The sequence below is a fragment of the Ornithorhynchus anatinus genome, chromosome 8 (genome assembly GCF_004115215.2).
Source record: "Ornithorhynchus anatinus isolate Pmale09 chromosome 8, mOrnAna1.pri.v4, whole genome shotgun sequence".
Classification (NCBI taxonomy): Eukaryota; Metazoa; Chordata; class Mammalia; order Monotremata; family Ornithorhynchidae; genus Ornithorhynchus; species Ornithorhynchus anatinus.
In genome coordinates this window covers 42,432,270-42,451,316 of record NC_041735.1, presented here as the reverse complement: position 1 = coordinate 42,451,316, position 19,047 = coordinate 42,432,270, and the positions used below count along the sequence as shown (strand labels likewise).

The following is a 19,047-nucleotide window of genomic DNA, read 5'->3' as shown; positions in this document are numbered from 1 at the left end:
GAGAATATAACAGAAAGGGTAGATATGTTCCCTGCCCACAAAGAGCTTACAGTCTAGTTCAGTATCTAGAACTCAGATGACACTGATCACCAAAAAACTCAACACAGTGAAATTGGTTTCCTTGCTCTGGTTTGAGGAAATTTGGGGGAGAAAGACCTTCGTATACATTTTATAGATAGCTTAATGCAATTAGAAGCCTTTAGATGTCTATTTTGCTTTCTCCTTATTCTCTTTCTCCTCTATATTCTCTCTTATCTACCCCTCTTTTCACTAACCAGCCCCATTCCTGCAGCCTGAATGCTCAGGTAGTAATCCTGCTCTGTTCAGGCAAAGAGGTTCCTGCCAGGTTCCTCCTACCTGTGAGGCAGTCAAAGAAGTGGCAGAAGTTCTCTTCCCTGATGCTACAGCTCTCAATGCTTTTCACGTTACACACTCCCCCCCCCCCCCCCCCCCCCCCCCCCCCCCGCCAGCCAAAGCACAAGAAGATTGAGCACTTACTTCCTGCCTCTTATTCCTTTCCATATTTTAGAAGATGTGGCTTAAACAAATAGGAATCGCTTATAAGTCAGGACTACATAAGGCATACTAATGTGAATTTGGGGGGGGGGGGAAAGAGCCAAATCTACACATTTCTCAGTGAATCTATAAAATTCACCTTAGCTGACTAACAATAGTGGAGTATGCTATTAGGCATCTCTAGTTTATCGTAGCATTGAAGGATTGAAAGAAATAGGATTGGATGGACCTTTCCTATGCTAGATCCTACTGGTAACTCAGCTATTCATTACTCCACAAATCCCCCTTACCTACTATGCTAAGACCTGCCCCACTGCCACCTGCCTGGCTACGAAGGGTATTTGGACAAGGGCTGAAAAGGCCTAAATTGCAGCCGGTCAGTTAAGCCTAGTTGTTTACAATAGGGTACTTGGAACTGGCCATAATATGGGATTAGTGGGACATGGTTCCTAAAACATGCTTTGTAAGCATACTGAGATTCACACTCATAATAGCTTACTGCCAAAGGTTAGGGTTGCTCCCTGAAGGGTTTGAGTTTAAGAGGAATGGTACACAAGAAAACTATTTATAAAAATATACCTAGCCCTGAAAGAGAGAGAGAAATCAAACTACAGCATCAAGGGCACCTATCTAGGTTATGAATTGGAGTTTGAATCAGAGAAGACAGGGAATAAGTAAATAACTGGAAGAACACGTTTACTTCCCTTTTGTATCTTTGCTCAGTTTCAAATTTCTGGCAACAAACCTTCCGTTGCTTTCATTACTAGAACTCTGTAGGCCACTAGAGTGGATATGAAACAAAAGAAATTGCTCTAGTGCAGATACGTGCTGCTCAGGTTAAACAGCTATTCAATTCTAGATCAGGAAGGGATCTCAAGATCACCTGGGACAAGTGTCCCACTTTCTAGGCAGATGAATAACTAAACCATTCAAGACAGGTGGCTGCCTGTTGTTGACTTAAAGCTGTTCAAAGATGAAAGCTCCTTAATCTCCTTTGGTGGCCTTCTCCACTGTTTTGACCTGTTCAGGGTCAAGCAGTCACATTAATTTCATCAGCCCATTCTTGTTTAGGATGCATTGGATTTAAGGGACAACGGTACAGAAGCCTCCCCTTGAAGCCCTGCAATCTATTGAGGTTATTAAGTCATCCATAGACATCCCCTCTTATGTGTGCTAGAAAACCACTAATTCCTTTAACAAAAACTCAAGGCCCTCCTGTTTTCCCGTCATTTTAATCCATCGGTGATGTTGCTGTACTCTTGGATCCTGCGCCATTTCTTTACAGGGATCAAAACTGGCACAGTCTTGAATTTGACCAATGCAGAATACAATCAATCCTACAATGCAGGGATTCCATTCTTGCAGAACCTTGCATGAAGGAAAAGGCATATTGTGGTCCTCACCCGATGTCTGACACCAGGTGCATGAGTACAACTGTTCCTTCCCACACTGTGCTGAGCCACGTCCAGCCAGGTGCACACCGGAAGAACGTTCCCTAATTTGATATCGTGCTCTGCCCAGAATGTGTGATGAAAAGACATTCTTTGGCAGAAGAGAGCATATAGTGGAAAGATTAATCCAAAACTCATGCCACTTCTAGATTAATGAGCTGAAATTTTTGCCCTTTGTTATATTTTTCAATTGTCTGATACGGTGCATGAAATCCAGAAAACATCCTACTATACCCATATATTTAAGCTTATATACCTTAATGTTTTTAAAACATAATCCTCACTTTCAGAGTGCTTGTGAATTAATTAGGCTAAAACACCACTAAAATAAAGCAATGCACCCTCAAGACTAGAACCCTGGCCTTGCAATTGTAGGAACCATGCTCTTTCCATGAGACCAACAGGAGACCTGCCACTCAAAATCGTTTCAGATTGCACCATATAAGTTAATAGATTTGGGTTTTATTAGCTAATTGAAGAAATACATTTGATTAGTCTCATCCATCATGAGTTGGAAGTTCAAAGTGCCTTGAATAATTTTCCTGACTTTAGCAACTTTTTTGCCTGGTGAAGGTGTGGTGATTGGGAGAATGAGAATGGGATAGCGAAGAAGGAGAGTTGATCTGAGAGTGACTTTGGAATATGAACTATCAATAAAAAAGGGGTTGAGCCTCCCCTAGCTTCATTGGTTTGTAGTCCGGGAGTCCAAGCTGGACTCCACCCTCAGAAAGGGATGAAATCACTTTTATTTCTAAAGATACTGTTCTTACCTTAGCTGTTCTTACTCTTCTTCAGAAGCTTTTATGTAGTAAATGTAATAAAGTTCCCAGAGTAATCATACTTAACATCTTTTTGTTTAAAATTGTGTTGTACTGATGGCTATTTAATAAAAATGTAGCTGAATAGTCAGAGGCAGATGGGTGAAAAGTAATTTTATTGTAATATTTCCCTTGATTGTGCTATTTAGCTTGGATTTCTATAAATGGGCAGAATGAACTGAATAGTTTCTTTAACATAGGATTTGATTCAGTTTAGGGGCTATACTGCCCCTACTTTATCACATTATGGATTGAGTTATGAGAATTCAATCACTTCACCCTTTGACATATATAATAAAAATGTGGTACCTATGTAATTAAGGTGAAGGTATTTTCTCTTGAAAAGTGTGCGATAAAGTCATACCTATTATTACCAAAGGATATCTTTACTTTTAGGCATCTTCTAAATTAAGACTTCCCTTTTTTATTCAATAATTCACTTTTTATTATAATTGTTAAAGTGACTTGGGCAAGGCACTTAACTTCTCTGTGCCTCAGTTTTCTCAACAGCAAAATGGGGATTCATTATCTCTTCTCCCTCTTCCTTAGACTGTGAGCCTCATGTATCTGGTGTGATTAACTTGTGTGTACCCCAGGGCTTAGATAGGGTAGAACACTGCTTGACATATGGTAAGGACTTAACAAATACTAGTTTAAACAGTTGTCCTTAGAATTCAGCCCATGGATAATAGTTTGCCTTTATGCTTTGTGTGTGGAAAGTAAATATTACCTTCCCTATTAGTCAGCATATTCAATAGCTTAGCATTTTGAGGTCTGCAACATGCAATTTGAGGGATGTGGAGAACCTATGGAGAGTTCAGAGAGAGTTGGAATATCAGAACTGTTGGCTTTTTTGCTCTGACCTGGAGAAGAGATTGTTAAAAGAGGATTTAGTCGTGTCTTCCTGAGGATGGTGAACCGTAAGAGAGAACAAGAATAAGTGAGCTTAAGATTCAGCAGTGAAATTGTGTGTAAAAAAGAAGCATTTACTGACAGTGAGAACTGTTAACTATTGGATTATGTTACCAAGAGAAGTTGTGGGATTCTCTTCTGGAGGTTAGAAGAAAGTCTCATCTTTGGGGATGACAAGCAGTGTGGCTCAGTGGAAAGAGCACGGGCTTGGGAGTCAGAGGTCATGGGTTCGAATTTCAGCTCTGCCACTTGTCAGCTGTGTGACTGTGGGCAAGTCACTTAACTTCTCTGTGCCTCAGTTCCCTCATCTGTAAAATGGGGATTAAAACTGTGAGCCCCACGTGGGACAACCTGATCACCCTGTATCTACCCCAGCACTTAGAACAGTACTCTGCACATAGTAAATGCTTAGCAAATACCAACATTATTATTATAGTTGACTTGTGACCTTACCAGAGGCCAAGGAGCAGCCTAGATGAAGCAACATGACTTGGGGGATAGACCATGAGGGTGGGAGTCAGAAGGTCCTGATCTCTAATCCTGGCTCTACCACATGTCTGCTCTGTGATCTTGGGCAAGTTACTTCACTTTGCTGGGCCTCAGATACCTCATCTGTAAAATAGGGATTAGGATTGCGAGCCCCATCTGGAACAGGGACTGTGTCCAACCAGATAAACTTGTATCTATCCCAGTGCTTAGAGTAGTGCTTGGCACATAGTAAGTGCTTAACAAGTACCATAATTATCATTATTATTATTCTGAAGGTCCCTATTAGCCTTATGATGATGTAATTCCAATCTAGGGAGGATTTTGAGGAATTCAGGAAAAAGAGACATTAAAGAAACTCTAACTAGCTGTAGTATATGAGTGGAAGACTTAAGAAAGAAATGAAAGTCAATTAAATCATAAGCAAAACCATATCCCAATTTAAGCATGGGTCAAAAGGGTGATCTTGGCAGAGTAAAATTGAGATTGCTATCTGAAACTCCCAGGACTGTGCCCAAATAACTATGATGAAGACATTCTTTGGCTTCATATCATTCAAATTTGATTTGGGCAGCCTTGGTATGGCAGACTCCAAGTCTACACAACAGACCAGATCAAATTAGTAGGTGTCTCAAACTGCTGAAAATGTCAGGGTCTCTGTATTTGGGCCTCTGCTTTATAGATATAGATATCCATAGCTATATCTAAATCAGAAATCTCAAAATGAGTAGAATGACTAGCACAGGATGTCACTTTCTTCCAGGAAGTAAAAGTGATCAATTCTTGGTTGGCAGCTGTGACTGAAGTAGTAGGTTCCTAATCCAGACAAGTGTAAATTCCTAATCCAAAAATGTGTAAATTCGGTGCTAACCAAATATGATCTTCAGGACACACTCTGGATAGAATGCAAGGACAAAATTACTGGATAGAAACTTCGAGTTATCTAATTCATCCTCCCAATCAGACTTTCTCACTCTGACTTTTGTTTATCCTCCTTTGGAGGTTCTTCATCTGGAAATGGCATTTCAGCATCCAACAGGTTTTGTGAGCAAGAATCATTTAAGCCATATCCTACCAGACTGCCACCCTAGGGTATTAGTTATGGAAAATGATTTAAAATTACACTAAATTTTGCGATTCTAAACAAAAAAAGAAATAATTTATATGTCCATAAAGTACAGTATTAAAACGTACGGCTTTCACTATTTTCTGTAGCTATAAATGAATAGCTTGGCTGCTGTAATAGATCAGAAACATGAAAATTAAGATGGGATTGACAGTTTAGCTAAAAAAAAAAAAGAATATCATTTGAAAAGATGGAGAATAGTTTATAATCTTCCTTTATTCCATAAAATATCTAGGCAAAATCTGAAAGTACAAACCATTCACAAATCATTCTGACGGCAAATTCTGATATTCACCAAACTTTTTGTCATCATTTTAAATTTTGTAAATGTTTTGCCAAAGATTGTAAAATTACTTAGATTTTACTAATGAAAACCACCCAGAAGTGTGAAGAAAAGTAAACAGCTATCCTCTGTATTTAGAGATGATACTAGAGAAAGTAAGAACCTAGTCATGTGTGGTTTTGGCAGAAAATATCTATGCGTGGCCTGTGTATCATTTCTTAGTGTGAAAGTGAAGATTGAGTCTTGCAGGGTTGCGGCTTGGCCACCTGCAGCCCTGGTTGTGGTTTTTGACTCTGCTTCTTGGTCTGAGCTTGCAGAAGCCTGTGTTCATGGAGGGTTGTCCCTCTGGTGGCTCCCAACAATCGGCCACTAGGCACATGATTTTACGTTGGGTTTCACTATGCCTTCAGAATGATACTCCGGCCTCCCTGCTTGTTTATGGCTCATTTCAGTTTTACGTTAGGAAATTACCTGACACAAGGTAATGCCGATGGCATGTATTAAACACTTTATATGTACCAAGCACCATGCTAAGGGCCAGGGCACCTACAAGGTAATCAGAGCTGACAGTCTCTGTCCCACATGATGCTCAAAGTCTAAGGAGGGATGGAGAACACATTGCCTTTCAGCGAGAGGTTATCCTGTCTCTCCTGAAAGGCTGATAATCTATCATATCTGCATTTTACCAATGGGGAAACTGAGGCCCGGGAGGGTAGCCGACACAACATGCTAGTGGCAGAGCTGGGCCTAGATCCAGGACTCACAGTCCCATTGTCTATCCATGAGGCCACACTGCTTCTCACTCCATCACCATACGCTTTACCTGTCCCTTCCCAGAGGATTATTGCCTCAAGGCTACACTGCTCTCCTGAACCCTGTTATGCTGAACCTGACTTGGAATTTTTGAGGTTGACTCCGCTGCAAAGGAGACACTGGTGAAACGGCCTAGAAGCTGGAGATACCGTCTGTGTTATGTCCAGGCTTCGTGGCTTTTTTCTTTTTTTTAATTGTTCATCTGTCAACCTCTCAAAGGGTGTGGAAATGAATCTCTCTTTGGCATTTTTCTATGAAAAGGACATGATGCTCCAAAACGACATGGTGGGGCAAACCTAGCATTTAAACAACCAACGTAACTTTCCTGGGGATTACTCTCTGAGCACAGGGGCACAGTCCTGTGCTACTAATCTCACTTAAGAGCCAGCCGTGGGAACCCTGAAGCCTTTTAGTCTCTTTCATTTCCTACCTCATTTGTATCCCCTGCTGATGGCATGAGTGGACTAAGGCATTTCTTTCTGCAAGCCTGGATAGGTGGGCCCCGACCACCTGTAGGGAGCAGTTTTGAATTGTGTTAGAGTTACGAATGAAACAAAAAGCATGTATGAGAATGAAATCATACATCTGCCCACCCTCAGCTGTACATTTTGGGGCCATGCCTTATTCAGTTGCAACAAGTATGATAATATTGATTATGGTATTTGTTAAGCATTCACTGTGTGTCAAGCATTGTTCTAGATACAAATTATTCAAGTCACAGTCCCTGTCACAGTCTTCTTAGGAGGGAAGCAGGTATTGAATCCCCATTTTACAGTTGAAGAAACTGAGGCACAGAAAAGTGACTTTTCTGAAGTCACACAGCAGGCAAGTGGCAGAGGCAGGATTAGAACCCGGTTCTCTGACTCCCAGGCTTGTAATCAAGTCCTGCTCACATTACATGAAATATGAATGGGTTATGATCAGTACCATCATGTTACTCTCTGGACACATTTTTCAACCAGCAATTAATGTTTGCTCCTTGCAGATAAAACTTCTTTCTCTTATGGCAAACTCAGTTTTGGTGGATTAACTCAAGTGATAAGATTGTGGGCAGCCACTGTAGACTACTCAAACTTATGGGACTACATAGATCATTCAATTAGAAAGATTAATAGTCCTTTAAGTTGAGGTAGCAATGGAGAAAGAATTTTGGAGAATTTTGTCATTGTGAAATGGGAAATTATTTTAATGGAAGTTTCAGAAAGGACTCCTTTTTCAAAGTTCAGTAAAAATTAAGTAGTATAACTAAAGGTAAAATAAAAATGATTTTCCTTTTCTGAAAATTATGAATTGAAAACATTTATTCTTAGAATTAATTTGTAGATCCTATGACCAATATTTAAACATTTTGAAGCGGTTTTCTGTACGGGAGATATCCGTATATCTCCCCAAAATAAGAACCTATTTATATTTCATTACATTTTGAATGCAAGTCTTAGTGGATTAGTTGGTTAAATATATATTTGCAATAACTATGTCATAGTTATCAATATTTAGACTCACCTCAAAATTTCTGTTTTCCTAAACAACCAAATAACATGAACTGCTGAGCCTCTTGCAACAATTGCTTGTATTAGATTTGCTGCTTGAAGATAAATTTCTTACCTTTGGAGAATGGGGTATAGTTAAGTTATGGAGTTACATTTCTATTCATTCTGTAGAGGGGAAAATTCATTTTTATCGGTGTTAATAATGAATGGAGTATCTCTTATTCTATCATTGCTTTTTTTTTTGGCAGACACTTTTTTGTTGAAGAACTTCATGTAACATTTAAAGGCTAATATGTTAGATAAAGAACAATATCTTAAGACAGGCATTTTTATTACAGGACATGAAGGGATTGTTCTGATTAAATTATACGATGATTTGAATGGGAAAGAAGACAAAGTGCATCGTTTCTTGCCCTCAACTTTAATGCCTTTAATCAAATAATGACCTTCTGGAAATAGTTAATTTTAAGCATTTGGAAAGATCAATACCACTTTGCCACCAAAAAATGGCCCAGATGATGAAATTTGATGTATTTAAAGTACCATTTCACCCTTTTAACCTAGTAAATAATTTAAAATGCTTTCAGTTCTCCTTTGCCACCATTATGTATCTAGCTGTTCAATGTGTTATGACTTTGTTTCCCCAAAAGTGACCTTTCTGCACAACGGAGAGTATGAACATACCCCCTTCAAGTGGAATTTTATGAGTTTTTTTACCCCATTTTGTATTCTGCAGATTCAAAAGAGATAAAGCACACTAGCATACACTAGAGCAAAAACAAGTTTTGAAAATTTAACTAGTTCAAAGGAAAATAAATTTTACTTATCACTTTGCAGTTCTTGTGTAGTCTTTAAACCTTTATGTTATAGGTGAAAGATTTAGTGGCTCTAACAATTAGAGCCCATTTTTACCCAGTTTATATAGCGCATTGATATGAAATTACACTTGAGTGCCTTCAGCTTTGTAAATAAAAAAAATTGCCCTCTATTAGCATGTTTGTGGGCAGATTAAAAACTGTCTTCATTAGCATAAGTAACACTTACAGATTCTTTTAAAAGTAGAAAATTATTTGCTGAATGATAAATTGCTAGCTTTACAGTTAGCTGTTGTTGAAAATGTGCTCATTCAAAATGCCTCGTGTAGTTTAGTCTACAATACAGAATTTTTTTGTGTTAGAAGTACAGTTTAATGGATTATGTACTTAATCCCTGCTCATACAAGATGCTGAAATGTAATTTTTGCTTTTCACTAAAATGTTTGTATCAAAAAGCTCCCTATTAATATATGGTATTCAAAGAATCAATCTAATCATCACACCAAATGCCTCCGAGATTAGAACAAAATAGTTCTACAAATAATACATCAGAAATTGGGGGAGGGAGAGCACCTCATATTTTAGGGTGCAGTTGATAAATTTAGTCTTTGAGAATTCAAATGACTGTTTTTAAAATGTATTCGTTAGATTAAGAAGTGTGTGCCACTTTTTCCAGCTCCTGGTTTTAAAGTATGACGTATATGTATGCCTAATAGAATTTTTCCTGCAAAATACTGAAGCCCTTTTCGTTGAAAATTAGGTTTCTATAGCACTGACAACTCTATGATCTGGAGGGATTTCTCTTAAAGGCTTGGATAGGTAGAATCAATTCATTCATGAAAGGAGGTTGCTTTGCTGAGTCAATTAAAATCAGTGTGTACCCCTTATCTGTTAAAATGTTGGAAGTGAACTGACTTGAATCAACTGTTCTAAAAAGAGACTGGAGTGGAAATCCGAGATTTAGTTTAGTTGGAAATTAGCAGCTGAGAGATGAAGGTGCCAGGATTTTTATTTAAATGTGGTACAATAAGGTTCTGTCAGTAAATCACATCATTAGAATATTGAGATTAGAACTGCTCGTTTTTTCTTTAAAATGAGCATACAGTCATGTGCTTCATGGACTGCGTTACAAATTACCATTGTTGTCTCCTTTTGAGTTTGTTTTCCTCTTCAGTCATAGTTTGGCAGTCTGCAATCTCATTTTTTTAAAATACTTTTTTTTTCTTTAATAAAACCAAACTGTCAACAGGCAGAAGATTCTTATTTAAGCATTTTAGGGTTAGTATCTTTTTCACCGTTTTCTTGCTTACTGTAGCAAGACATTTACAGATGGTACTTGGTTACGATAAAGTGCATAACAATATTTCCTCTGTGGCAGATGGATTTAAGACTTTTAGTTCTCAATAAATGTAGGTTTACAATACATAACTTTACAGGATTTGTGTTGTATATAACAGGTTTGAACGTATTATCTCAGAATTCATCTGCATGGCATTTTCAGTTTATCCAGGGCCCATGCTAGTATTTCAAGTAATAAGGGGGAACATGGTGATTGATAGCAGCTAAAGGCGTGATTTTTAATAGAAACAAAGGGTTCAGAACAGAAGGTGTTAAATTAAACTTTGACAGTTTAAAAAGTAGTAACATCCTGAAAGTTTTACTAATATATTTACGTGTGACTACTGTTTATATTTTGCCTCCAATCCTCTTTATATTCAGTGTAATGTTGCTTGGCAAATTTCCTGTGCTCAAGTTAGGTTGTCCAACTTTATTCTAGTGAGAATGAATTGGTCTGATCATTCAGACTATTTCCCTCACTGGGCTACAGATTGAGCAGGAGAGTTGTGATCTGATTTAGCTAGTACTTCCTCTCAAACCTAACTCAATAGTCATGTAATACTTTGGGAACTAAAGCACCCTGAAAATAATAGGATCAAGTTCATGTTTTAGAAGAAGCAGCCTTGAATTTCACCACCTCTCATTCCTGGCCAATACATAACTTTAAACAATTAAAAAATGCATTACAGGCAGTCTCATTGCTTATATATATATGAAAAATTAGGTGAAATTAGGATTATATATTTATATGAAATTAGGATATATATTTATATATAATCCTAATATTGTCAATTTTTGTATTTGGTGTCACAAAACGCCCAGTTTGAAGCAGTATTTAATACATAATAATGATGAAATAAGGGAAAATTACTAGGGACTTGGATGGTATATGGTTTTAATAGAAGTGCTGTAAGCACATAATTTCAGTCTTTCGTATTAAGAGCATTGTTCACATTTATTCTCAATCAATAATCACTCTAACAGTCTCAATAAAAAAGTAGATATTTAATAGCATTAAAATCCACTAACCATCCATTTTTGCCATTGTAAATTGAGAATGAAGAAGTTCGTGACTATTTCTACTTTGACAGAGCTATCATATCAAAACGTCTGTTTTTCTTTATGCTTTATAAAAAGTGAATGAATACACTTCAAGAAACATGCTTTTTCTGTTGTTAGAATATCCTTGCAGAACTAACAGTTCCCAGCTGCAGCTTTAAATATTTTCTAAGAAGCATCTGATTTCAGTCTCTTAAAAATCATCTTGTCGTCTTGAAAGGCTAACGGAGACATGCTTCAACTTATAATTCATCAAATTATTTTTAGATAAGGAATTAGAAGTATTATTTCGGGGCAGAGGTTAATAGCAAACTACTGGAAATGTTATGTTAGTCATGGGCAATTAATAAAAATAAGGATCCATCTTGTAAGTATAGAAACACAGAAGTGACAATATGAGCAAAATATTTGTTGAAAGATTCAAGGATCTTATTCTGAAATATTTGTTAAACCAGCACAAGCATGATTGTTTAAGAATTAGCTATCATTATTAGCCATTTTAAAAGAACTAATGATTTTCTTTTCCAAAGAACATCTGTGATCCACATGTACTTCATATACATCCAAGTCCTAACCAGCCCTGTATATAACTTCAGAATCCTGTGAAACTTTTTTTTGAGAGTTTTGTTGTTTCTCAGCCCCCCTGAAAGAGTGAATTTTTGACATGTATGTCATGTTTGTGTCTTATCTAGCATTTCTTAGGTATATGTTTAGGTCTATCATTATACCTAAAACAAAATTTGCTTGATATGCTGTAACAGTTTTGAGCCCAGGTATAAAACTGGTGTTCAGCTAATGTTCTATACTATTATGCATCAGACTAAAACTCCCATTTGCCCACCATGAACAACTACCTATGAAGATGCAGTCGTCAACAGGATCCTTCTCAGTGCCAAGAGCAGGTGGGAAAAGGAGCTTCAGCTATTATCATTCAGTCCATGTTCCAGTGGGAGCCCAGGAGCTTCACAAGACTGCAACCGTGCGAAACTTCCAAAAAAAAAAACCTGTATGGCCTAGGCTAAGACATCAAGAATTTAAAGATAATACAGAAGTGTGTAGTGTAGCTCTTCAAGATGGGTTAAAAAAATTGAGATCATTTAGCCTCGAGAAAATAAAACTAAGAATCTCAGAACTGCTATGGAATAAGTGAAGATTTTTTGTGGGGAGGAGACTTGCCAGTTGTTTTCCATGTCCAAAGAAAAACAAAAAGGCAATAAAGTTTTTTAGCATTTAGTCTCCTTTATGAATGTTACTAGCTCTGGAAGTAAGTGGGATAGCGAGTGGGAGGAGAAAGGAAACATTTTTTTAGAGCCCTGATTTGGGTTGCAGGGGAGGTATAGCACTAAAGCTCTGATCAGGGCAGGAAGGGGAAGAGGTTACCTTCTTTGGAAGGAATGGGAAAAGAGGCCAACCTATCATGGAACTACTCTGCCTCAATACAAATAAATTAATGAATAATTTATCTTTCATTGACTTAAATAATTCTAGGTAATTTGTGTAAAAACAAAGTGTCTGTACTGGTCCAGGACCTATTGTCCCCTTTTTAGTATCTTTCCTCTGAGCAAGTTGGTCCAACCTAATGCTTAGCTATTAGGATTCAATTGTCATAATGCCGAGGGCTGCCTGTAATGCTTAGCCTTACGTTTGAATTGAAAAAGGGACTAGCTACCCCCCAACAGATCTCTACTCTAACTCCTCTTAAAAATCTGTGCCTCTCAGTCCTTTTAGCAGTAGATCTGGTAGACAGGATAACAGGTAATGTCGGCCTACATCAAAAGTAAACCCAAGCTACTGTTTATATAAATCTCTGAAGTTTCCTTCTGAATGGGTAGGCTGGAATTGACTTTCCAAGGATCTGGTAACCACTGACATAGTAGGAGCTTAGAGGGGGAATTCTTCTGATGTTCCCAACCTTCTTTACTAAGCAGAAAATCTCCTCCACTGGCAGAGACTGGTCCTTTCTTGTTTTAGGCTTAGAATGCCTGCACTTGGGCCATAGACTAATCACCTTCTCTCCCTTGGATCTGCCTTCCTCATGCTATTTTCCAGGCGTCGACAAAGTCACTATGAGGAAGACCACAGCTGTAACCCTTAGCTGTGGTTGGGTCTTAACTATTTACCTAGTTAAGCCTGCTGAGAAAGAAAATGCCTTGGATTCCCTCCCCCTTCATAGATGACAGGCTACCATTTTCCCTACCTTTAAAACCTCATTAAAATCAGATCTTCTCCAAGAGACCTTCCTTGACTAAGCCTCACTTCCCCTACTCCCTCTCCCTTCTGTGTCGCCTCTGCCATCTGGATCTGTATTAATCACTCAGCAGTACTGATTGAGCGCTTAGTATGTACAAAGCAGTGTAGTAAAGGCTTTGGGAGAGTGGAGTATAACAGGGCTGGCAGACACATTTGCTGCCCCGAAGAGCTTATAGTCTAGTGGGTGGGTGGGGGGAGAGACAGACATTAATATAAATAAATTACAGGTGTGCTGTCAGGCCAAGGGTACAGATCCAAATGTGAAGGCAATGCAGAAGGGAGAGGGAGTCAGAGAAAAGAGGGTTTAATAGGGAAAGGCCTCTGTACCATTGAAACCCTTGATATTCACCTCACCCTAGCACTTAGGTATGTATCCAAGATTAATTTTAATGTCTGTCTCCCCAAGTCAAGTAGACTGTGAGCTCCTTGTGAGCAGGGCCTGTGGCTACTCTTTTGAATTGTAATCTCCAAGCACTAAGTAGAGTTCTCTACACCCAATAAGCACTCAATAAATGCCACCAACTGAATGATTGGAAAAATTGGGTAGGCAAGATGATTCTGATTTTCTATCATTTGGAATGAGTGATTGATGTTTTCTTGCTCAGGAGGCTCTACAACGAGTATGTTTTCTCTCCTTAAAATGTAAAGCTGAGTATTTATTGGAAAAAGGAGGTGCCAAATCCCAAACTGCTATGATAAATCTCTGATGTACAGGTAGGTTTTTGAAACAATAAATACATTATAGTATTTTCCTGGCCTCTCATTGGCTAGCAGATTTTCTTTTTTTTTTTTTTTAAGCAGGGGATTATAAGATCATGAGAAAAATATTTTTATCAGCCAAAAATGGAAAAGAATCTGGCGAACTCTCACTAAATGACATGTGACATTTGCTGCTATTATCTTTCAAGGGATGGCTGTGTGAACTGTTACGTTGGAAAGAAGATCCTTCTCCAGAAAACAGAACCCTGTGGGAGAATCTGTCAATGATTCGAAGGTTCCTCAGTCTTCCTCAGCCTGAACGAGATGCCATTTATGAACAAGAAAGCAATGCAGTCCATCACCATGGTGACAGGCCTTCCCACATTATCCATGTTCCAGCAGAGCAGATTCAGGTTAGTTTACCTTAGCCAATTCAATATAGCTCTAAGTAAATATAGCTTTAAACATACCAAAAGAAATTAGTGTTTCATTTCTTCCTGTGAGGCTAAATGGAGGCATTTTAGTTAGGGATAGATAACAATGCACGGCCATCTTCCATGGAGGTTACAAGGAAAATTAAAAAGCATATGCTTTTTAGTATGTGGGGGTGTTTTTTTCCCTTAAGGTGATCGGTGTGCCTATCAAAAATGACCTGCCTCTAATTTCCCAGCATTATGCCCAAAAGTAAACAATATTTGAGGGAAAACGTTCAGTTCATTCACATGTGTTCCGTTCAGGCCCAGGATAATAGATAAGGCCACAAGACCATTCTTAGTCCTGTTCCTCCCACCACACCCTTACATAACTCACATGTGGGAGTCAATCTTTGTTTGTCTTTCCTTTAGAGCCCCTCTCCCACCACTCTGGGGAAAGGAGAGCCCAGAGGTGCTTTCTTACCGGGCCTGCTGACCACTGGACCATGGCTGGGTGCGGCTCCTCAGGTGAGCTAGCCCAAGTTAAGTACGGCAGGAAGCAGACTAAGGGGTTTCAGGACCCTCCACCGGAGGTTTTTAAGACTCCCAAAGAAGATGAAGCATTACTAACGCCAGTAGATGCCTGCCATGCCAGTGATCTCAGCCTTCACTGTGGGTGGTGGCGGAATAAGGATTTGCTTATGTCACCTTCCCACTCCATCCCAGCCTACATTGGCTATTGGGTTTATTTAAAGCTTTCTGAGCTCAGGGATTCAGTTGGGTGGGCAGTTCATTTGGATCGTTGTAGGATGTTTATGGATGTTCAAAGGACTTTTGCTGAAGTCTGTTAACCTCTTTGTTAGGCGAGATCTAGGTAGGGTCTGTTGTCTACCTCTCCCTCTGAGAGAAAACCTTCATGGTTTGCTGATTTCTAAATGCTACTCGGACTCATGTGTAATTATCTCTATGGAAAACATTTTATACTGTATTTGCAAATCCAAAGAACCATCCAGATGCATGCGCACACGCGCGCACAGACACGAGCATAGTAAAGATAAACAAATTGAAAAAGACAGTCCCTGAGGATAGCCAGCACTGAAATCAGTGTGAAAAGCTGAAAAATTTACTATTTGATTTAACAAAAATAAAAACGGGAAAGAAATATGTTAAGTGATATAAAACAGCACTTGTTCGAAAATGTAAATTGTTTAAACACAATTTCTTCATAGGCGGATAAAAGGAAATACTTTATGCACAGTATAAACATTCCACTATTTTGCTGCTTATTCAGGTTGATTTGGCTTGCTGATAAAAAAAAAACATGCATATACAGGGTACGATGTGATTGTGCCACACATTCATTATTTCTAATTATGCATGTAAAATATTACACACATGCAGATACTCATTACCAAAAAATACACTCAGGTAAACACCCAATGGTATTAGTTTGTCACTGAAGAAACCATTCAAACACTAAAATGTACGAGAGCAAACCTGTACTATGGAAGTACAGAGGAAGGGAAAACTTTCCCGAAGAGCTTACTATTTATTCATTAAATAATTTAATTGTATTATTTAATTTGGCATTCTTGACAAGAAAATCCCACATCAGAGAATCTTACTTGTTCTTTCCGACTCACAAGGGAAGCAATTCTCAGTAATAACTAAAGTTGATTAATTTGGTTGTGATTTAAACAATCTTGAAATGGTCCGTGCTCCAGAACAGAGAGGGCGACAGCCACACAGACACACATATACAAACACCCCCATCTCTTTTTCCCAAGGGCTCTCGGGATTTCCCCTTTTTAAAATGTGTCTGAATTCCTTGCTTCTAAATCTTTATTTTAAATATCTGTAAATCATTTACATCATCATCTGCTTTGTTTTATCTTCTTCGATGTACAAGCCTGGCAAAGTTCAGCACTCCCCTTTTCAAAATGCCGGATATTCACTTCTCTGAGTGAGGCTGAAAACCAGGGTTTGGGAGGGCCCACTGATCCCTGAGAAGTGATTATCCCTGCAAGATATCACCCCTTAAAAGAAGCCCGAATGTAGACTTTTCTATTGTTTGTCAAATGATGGTGTTTTTGGGGTGTGGGGGTTTTTTGTTTTTTTCACGGGCTCATTTAGTGGATTCTTCCTTTACCTGGCATCATTGCTGGTGTCAGGAGCTACTGTCGGACTGCACGGTCTCGTGTCCGTAAATGTCCTCGAAGTGCGCGTAATAATCTCCATCGAGAACAGAGCTTGAAACGTTCTCCTGTCTCCTAGCAGCAACAGCAGCCGCCTCAACCGCAGCAGCCTCCACAGCAGCAGTCGCAGCAGCCGGGGCCCAGGCTCCCTCCGAGGCAGCCGACGGTGGCTTCGCCCGCCGAGTCCGAGGACGAGAATCGGCAGAAGCCGAGGCCGCGAACGAAAATTTCTGTCGAAGCCCTGGGGATTCTCCAGAGTTTCATCCAAGACGTAGGCCTGTATCCAGATGAAGAAGCAATCCAGACTCTGTCGGCCCAGCTCGACCTTCCCAAGTACACCATTATCAAGTTCTTTCAGAACCAGCGGTATTATCTCAAGCACCACGGGAAGCTGAAGGACAATTCCGGTTTAGAGGTGGATGTGGCAGAGTATAAAGAGGAAGAGTTGCTTAAGGATTTGGAAGAAAGCGTCCAAGATAAAAATGCAAATACCCTTTTTTCCGTGAAACTAGAAGAAGAATTATCAGTGGAAGGGAACACAGACATTAATGCGGATTTGAAAGACTGAGCTAAAAGTATTATTTTCATTCAACTGTGCCACTGGTATTTATTAATGAAATGAAAATTCCATCTTGCGTTCTGTCGGAAATCTTTGTTATTCATTGTTTGGCCAATGAATCTTCAGAAACTTGCACAAAAGTTGAAAAAGGATAATGCAGACTGCACTAAATGTTTTACTCTGTTTTAAAAAAAACTGCTTTGCAGCTCCAGATGAAGCATTGAGGATTGTTTGATATTAATTTGTGTTCACTGGATACACCCTGGTGTACCCAATAAGCATGATACCAGTGGTTTTGATTCTGGAGCCTTCAAACAAGCATTACAACTTCTGTGGTTATTATTTCTTTTTCTTTTTTAATTCTTCCTGTAACACTCCACCCCTTGATCTTTGGAAACTCACCTTTATTTAAAAGAAAGAGTTTGTTACTCTTGCTCTATTGTATGTTACAAAAGAACTATAGACTGTGGAATGCAGTTTAAAGATAACATATGCCAACAAATGCCTTGTATTATATGGCACTGCCGTAATTCAGATTTATTTTCTTTTTTGGAAATAAAAGGTCACTGTCATTTTTTTTCCCATTCTCATTGTTACATGATTTAGAAAAAAAGAAAGAAAAGAAAATGTGAAACACAATTTAGTCCTCATTATTTATTTGTAGATCCTGCAGCATCACGTTGTAATTAATTTTTTTGGAAGTTTCCGTTAAATGTAATATTGCTTCTCCTGTTATCATACTGATTCTTTTCTATTTATAAATGTATTTTGATGGGCAGTAAAACAAAGTGTCTTAAAAGTTTTAAATAGAGAAAATGTGCTTTACACAGTTGCCTATAAAAAGTGCTCTATGTTATCCAAGCAATTCATACTATAAGCTTCACTCTTATTGTTGTATGCAATTTTTACTATCATGCAAATAAGCTTAGGTAAATAAAACTAATAGATCACCTTAGAAACTTATGCAATTAATGTGAAAATAATTGATGTTTGCAATGTGTCTTCCTTTGGTTTACAATCAATTTTAAAGCTACATCTGTATAAATTTTCTGTATAAAGGTGTATTTCTTTTTTATGAGTTTATTGCTATGAAAACACCAGTTATTTTGTTACAGCTGGCTGTTTTTCTAAGTGTATCACAATTTTCTTTATGCAGAAATGTTCTGACTAGGAGTGGTTATTGACTGTAACTACACAATTAAAATTGTTTGTATGGTATCATATGGTAGGGTTTGTCTGCTTATGTAAAATAGCGCTGAAGATCATTCAAAAGATTGCCCTCTGTACATTAATATTTCTTTGACAATACTGCAGCGATTTTAAAGACAGTAATTGAAAAGTCATCTTTAAACATTTTTGTAATGGTCTTGGTCAAATTTGAATTTAGAGGCCTGACTTTTTTTCTTTTTAGTTATACAATGGAAATTATAACCTGTCTTGTCTTGGTTAAAATTTTGCCTGCTCAACAGAGATAGCAGGATATTATTGAGTCAAAAGGCTAGCAGGCAAAAACATATTTACAATTCCTGGCAGTAATGCACTTATAATGGATACAGCTGCTTTTATTTTACACTACTTGAATTATGCTAACACTGTTCCTTATACTAATGTTTAAACATTACAAAAGGCCATTAATGGTCACATAAAGTAAATACAAAAAATGGGCCTAGTGTGTAAAAATCCCTTAGTAAGCACATTTCTTGACTTTTTTTTTTAAACCATCATTAATATAGTGCTCGCAGGACCGTAACAGTTTGGGACTGTGAATTTATGTTGACTGCATGAATGACCCCAGCCCTACAACCTTTCCCCTTTTCCCCCAAC

At 38.3% G+C, this 19,047-nt stretch overlaps 1 protein-coding gene across 8 annotated transcripts in view; it reads left to right on the top strand.

Moving 5' to 3' along the window:
• The window catches only part of SATB1 (SATB homeobox 1), a 103,026-nt gene extending 84,580 nt beyond the window's left edge, over positions 1 to 18,446 (top strand). For 5 of the 8 annotated variants that reach the window (XM_029071305.2, XM_029071304.2, XM_007667433.4 and 2 more), the window contains exons 10-12: positions 14,266 to 14,469; positions 14,902 to 14,997; positions 16,744 to 18,446. In XM_029071305.2, the coding sequence (XP_028927138.1) occupies positions 14,266 to 14,469; positions 14,902 to 14,997; positions 16,744 to 17,232 (789 nt within the window). In that variant the 3' untranslated portion in view covers positions 17,233 to 18,446. The remainder of the gene's footprint in view (positions 1 to 14,265; positions 14,470 to 14,901; positions 14,998 to 16,743) is intronic. The other 3 variants (XM_007667434.4, XM_007667435.4, XM_001508580.5) reach the window with 3 other exon arrangements.
• The last annotated feature ends 601 nt before the right edge of the window (positions 18,447 to 19,047 follow it).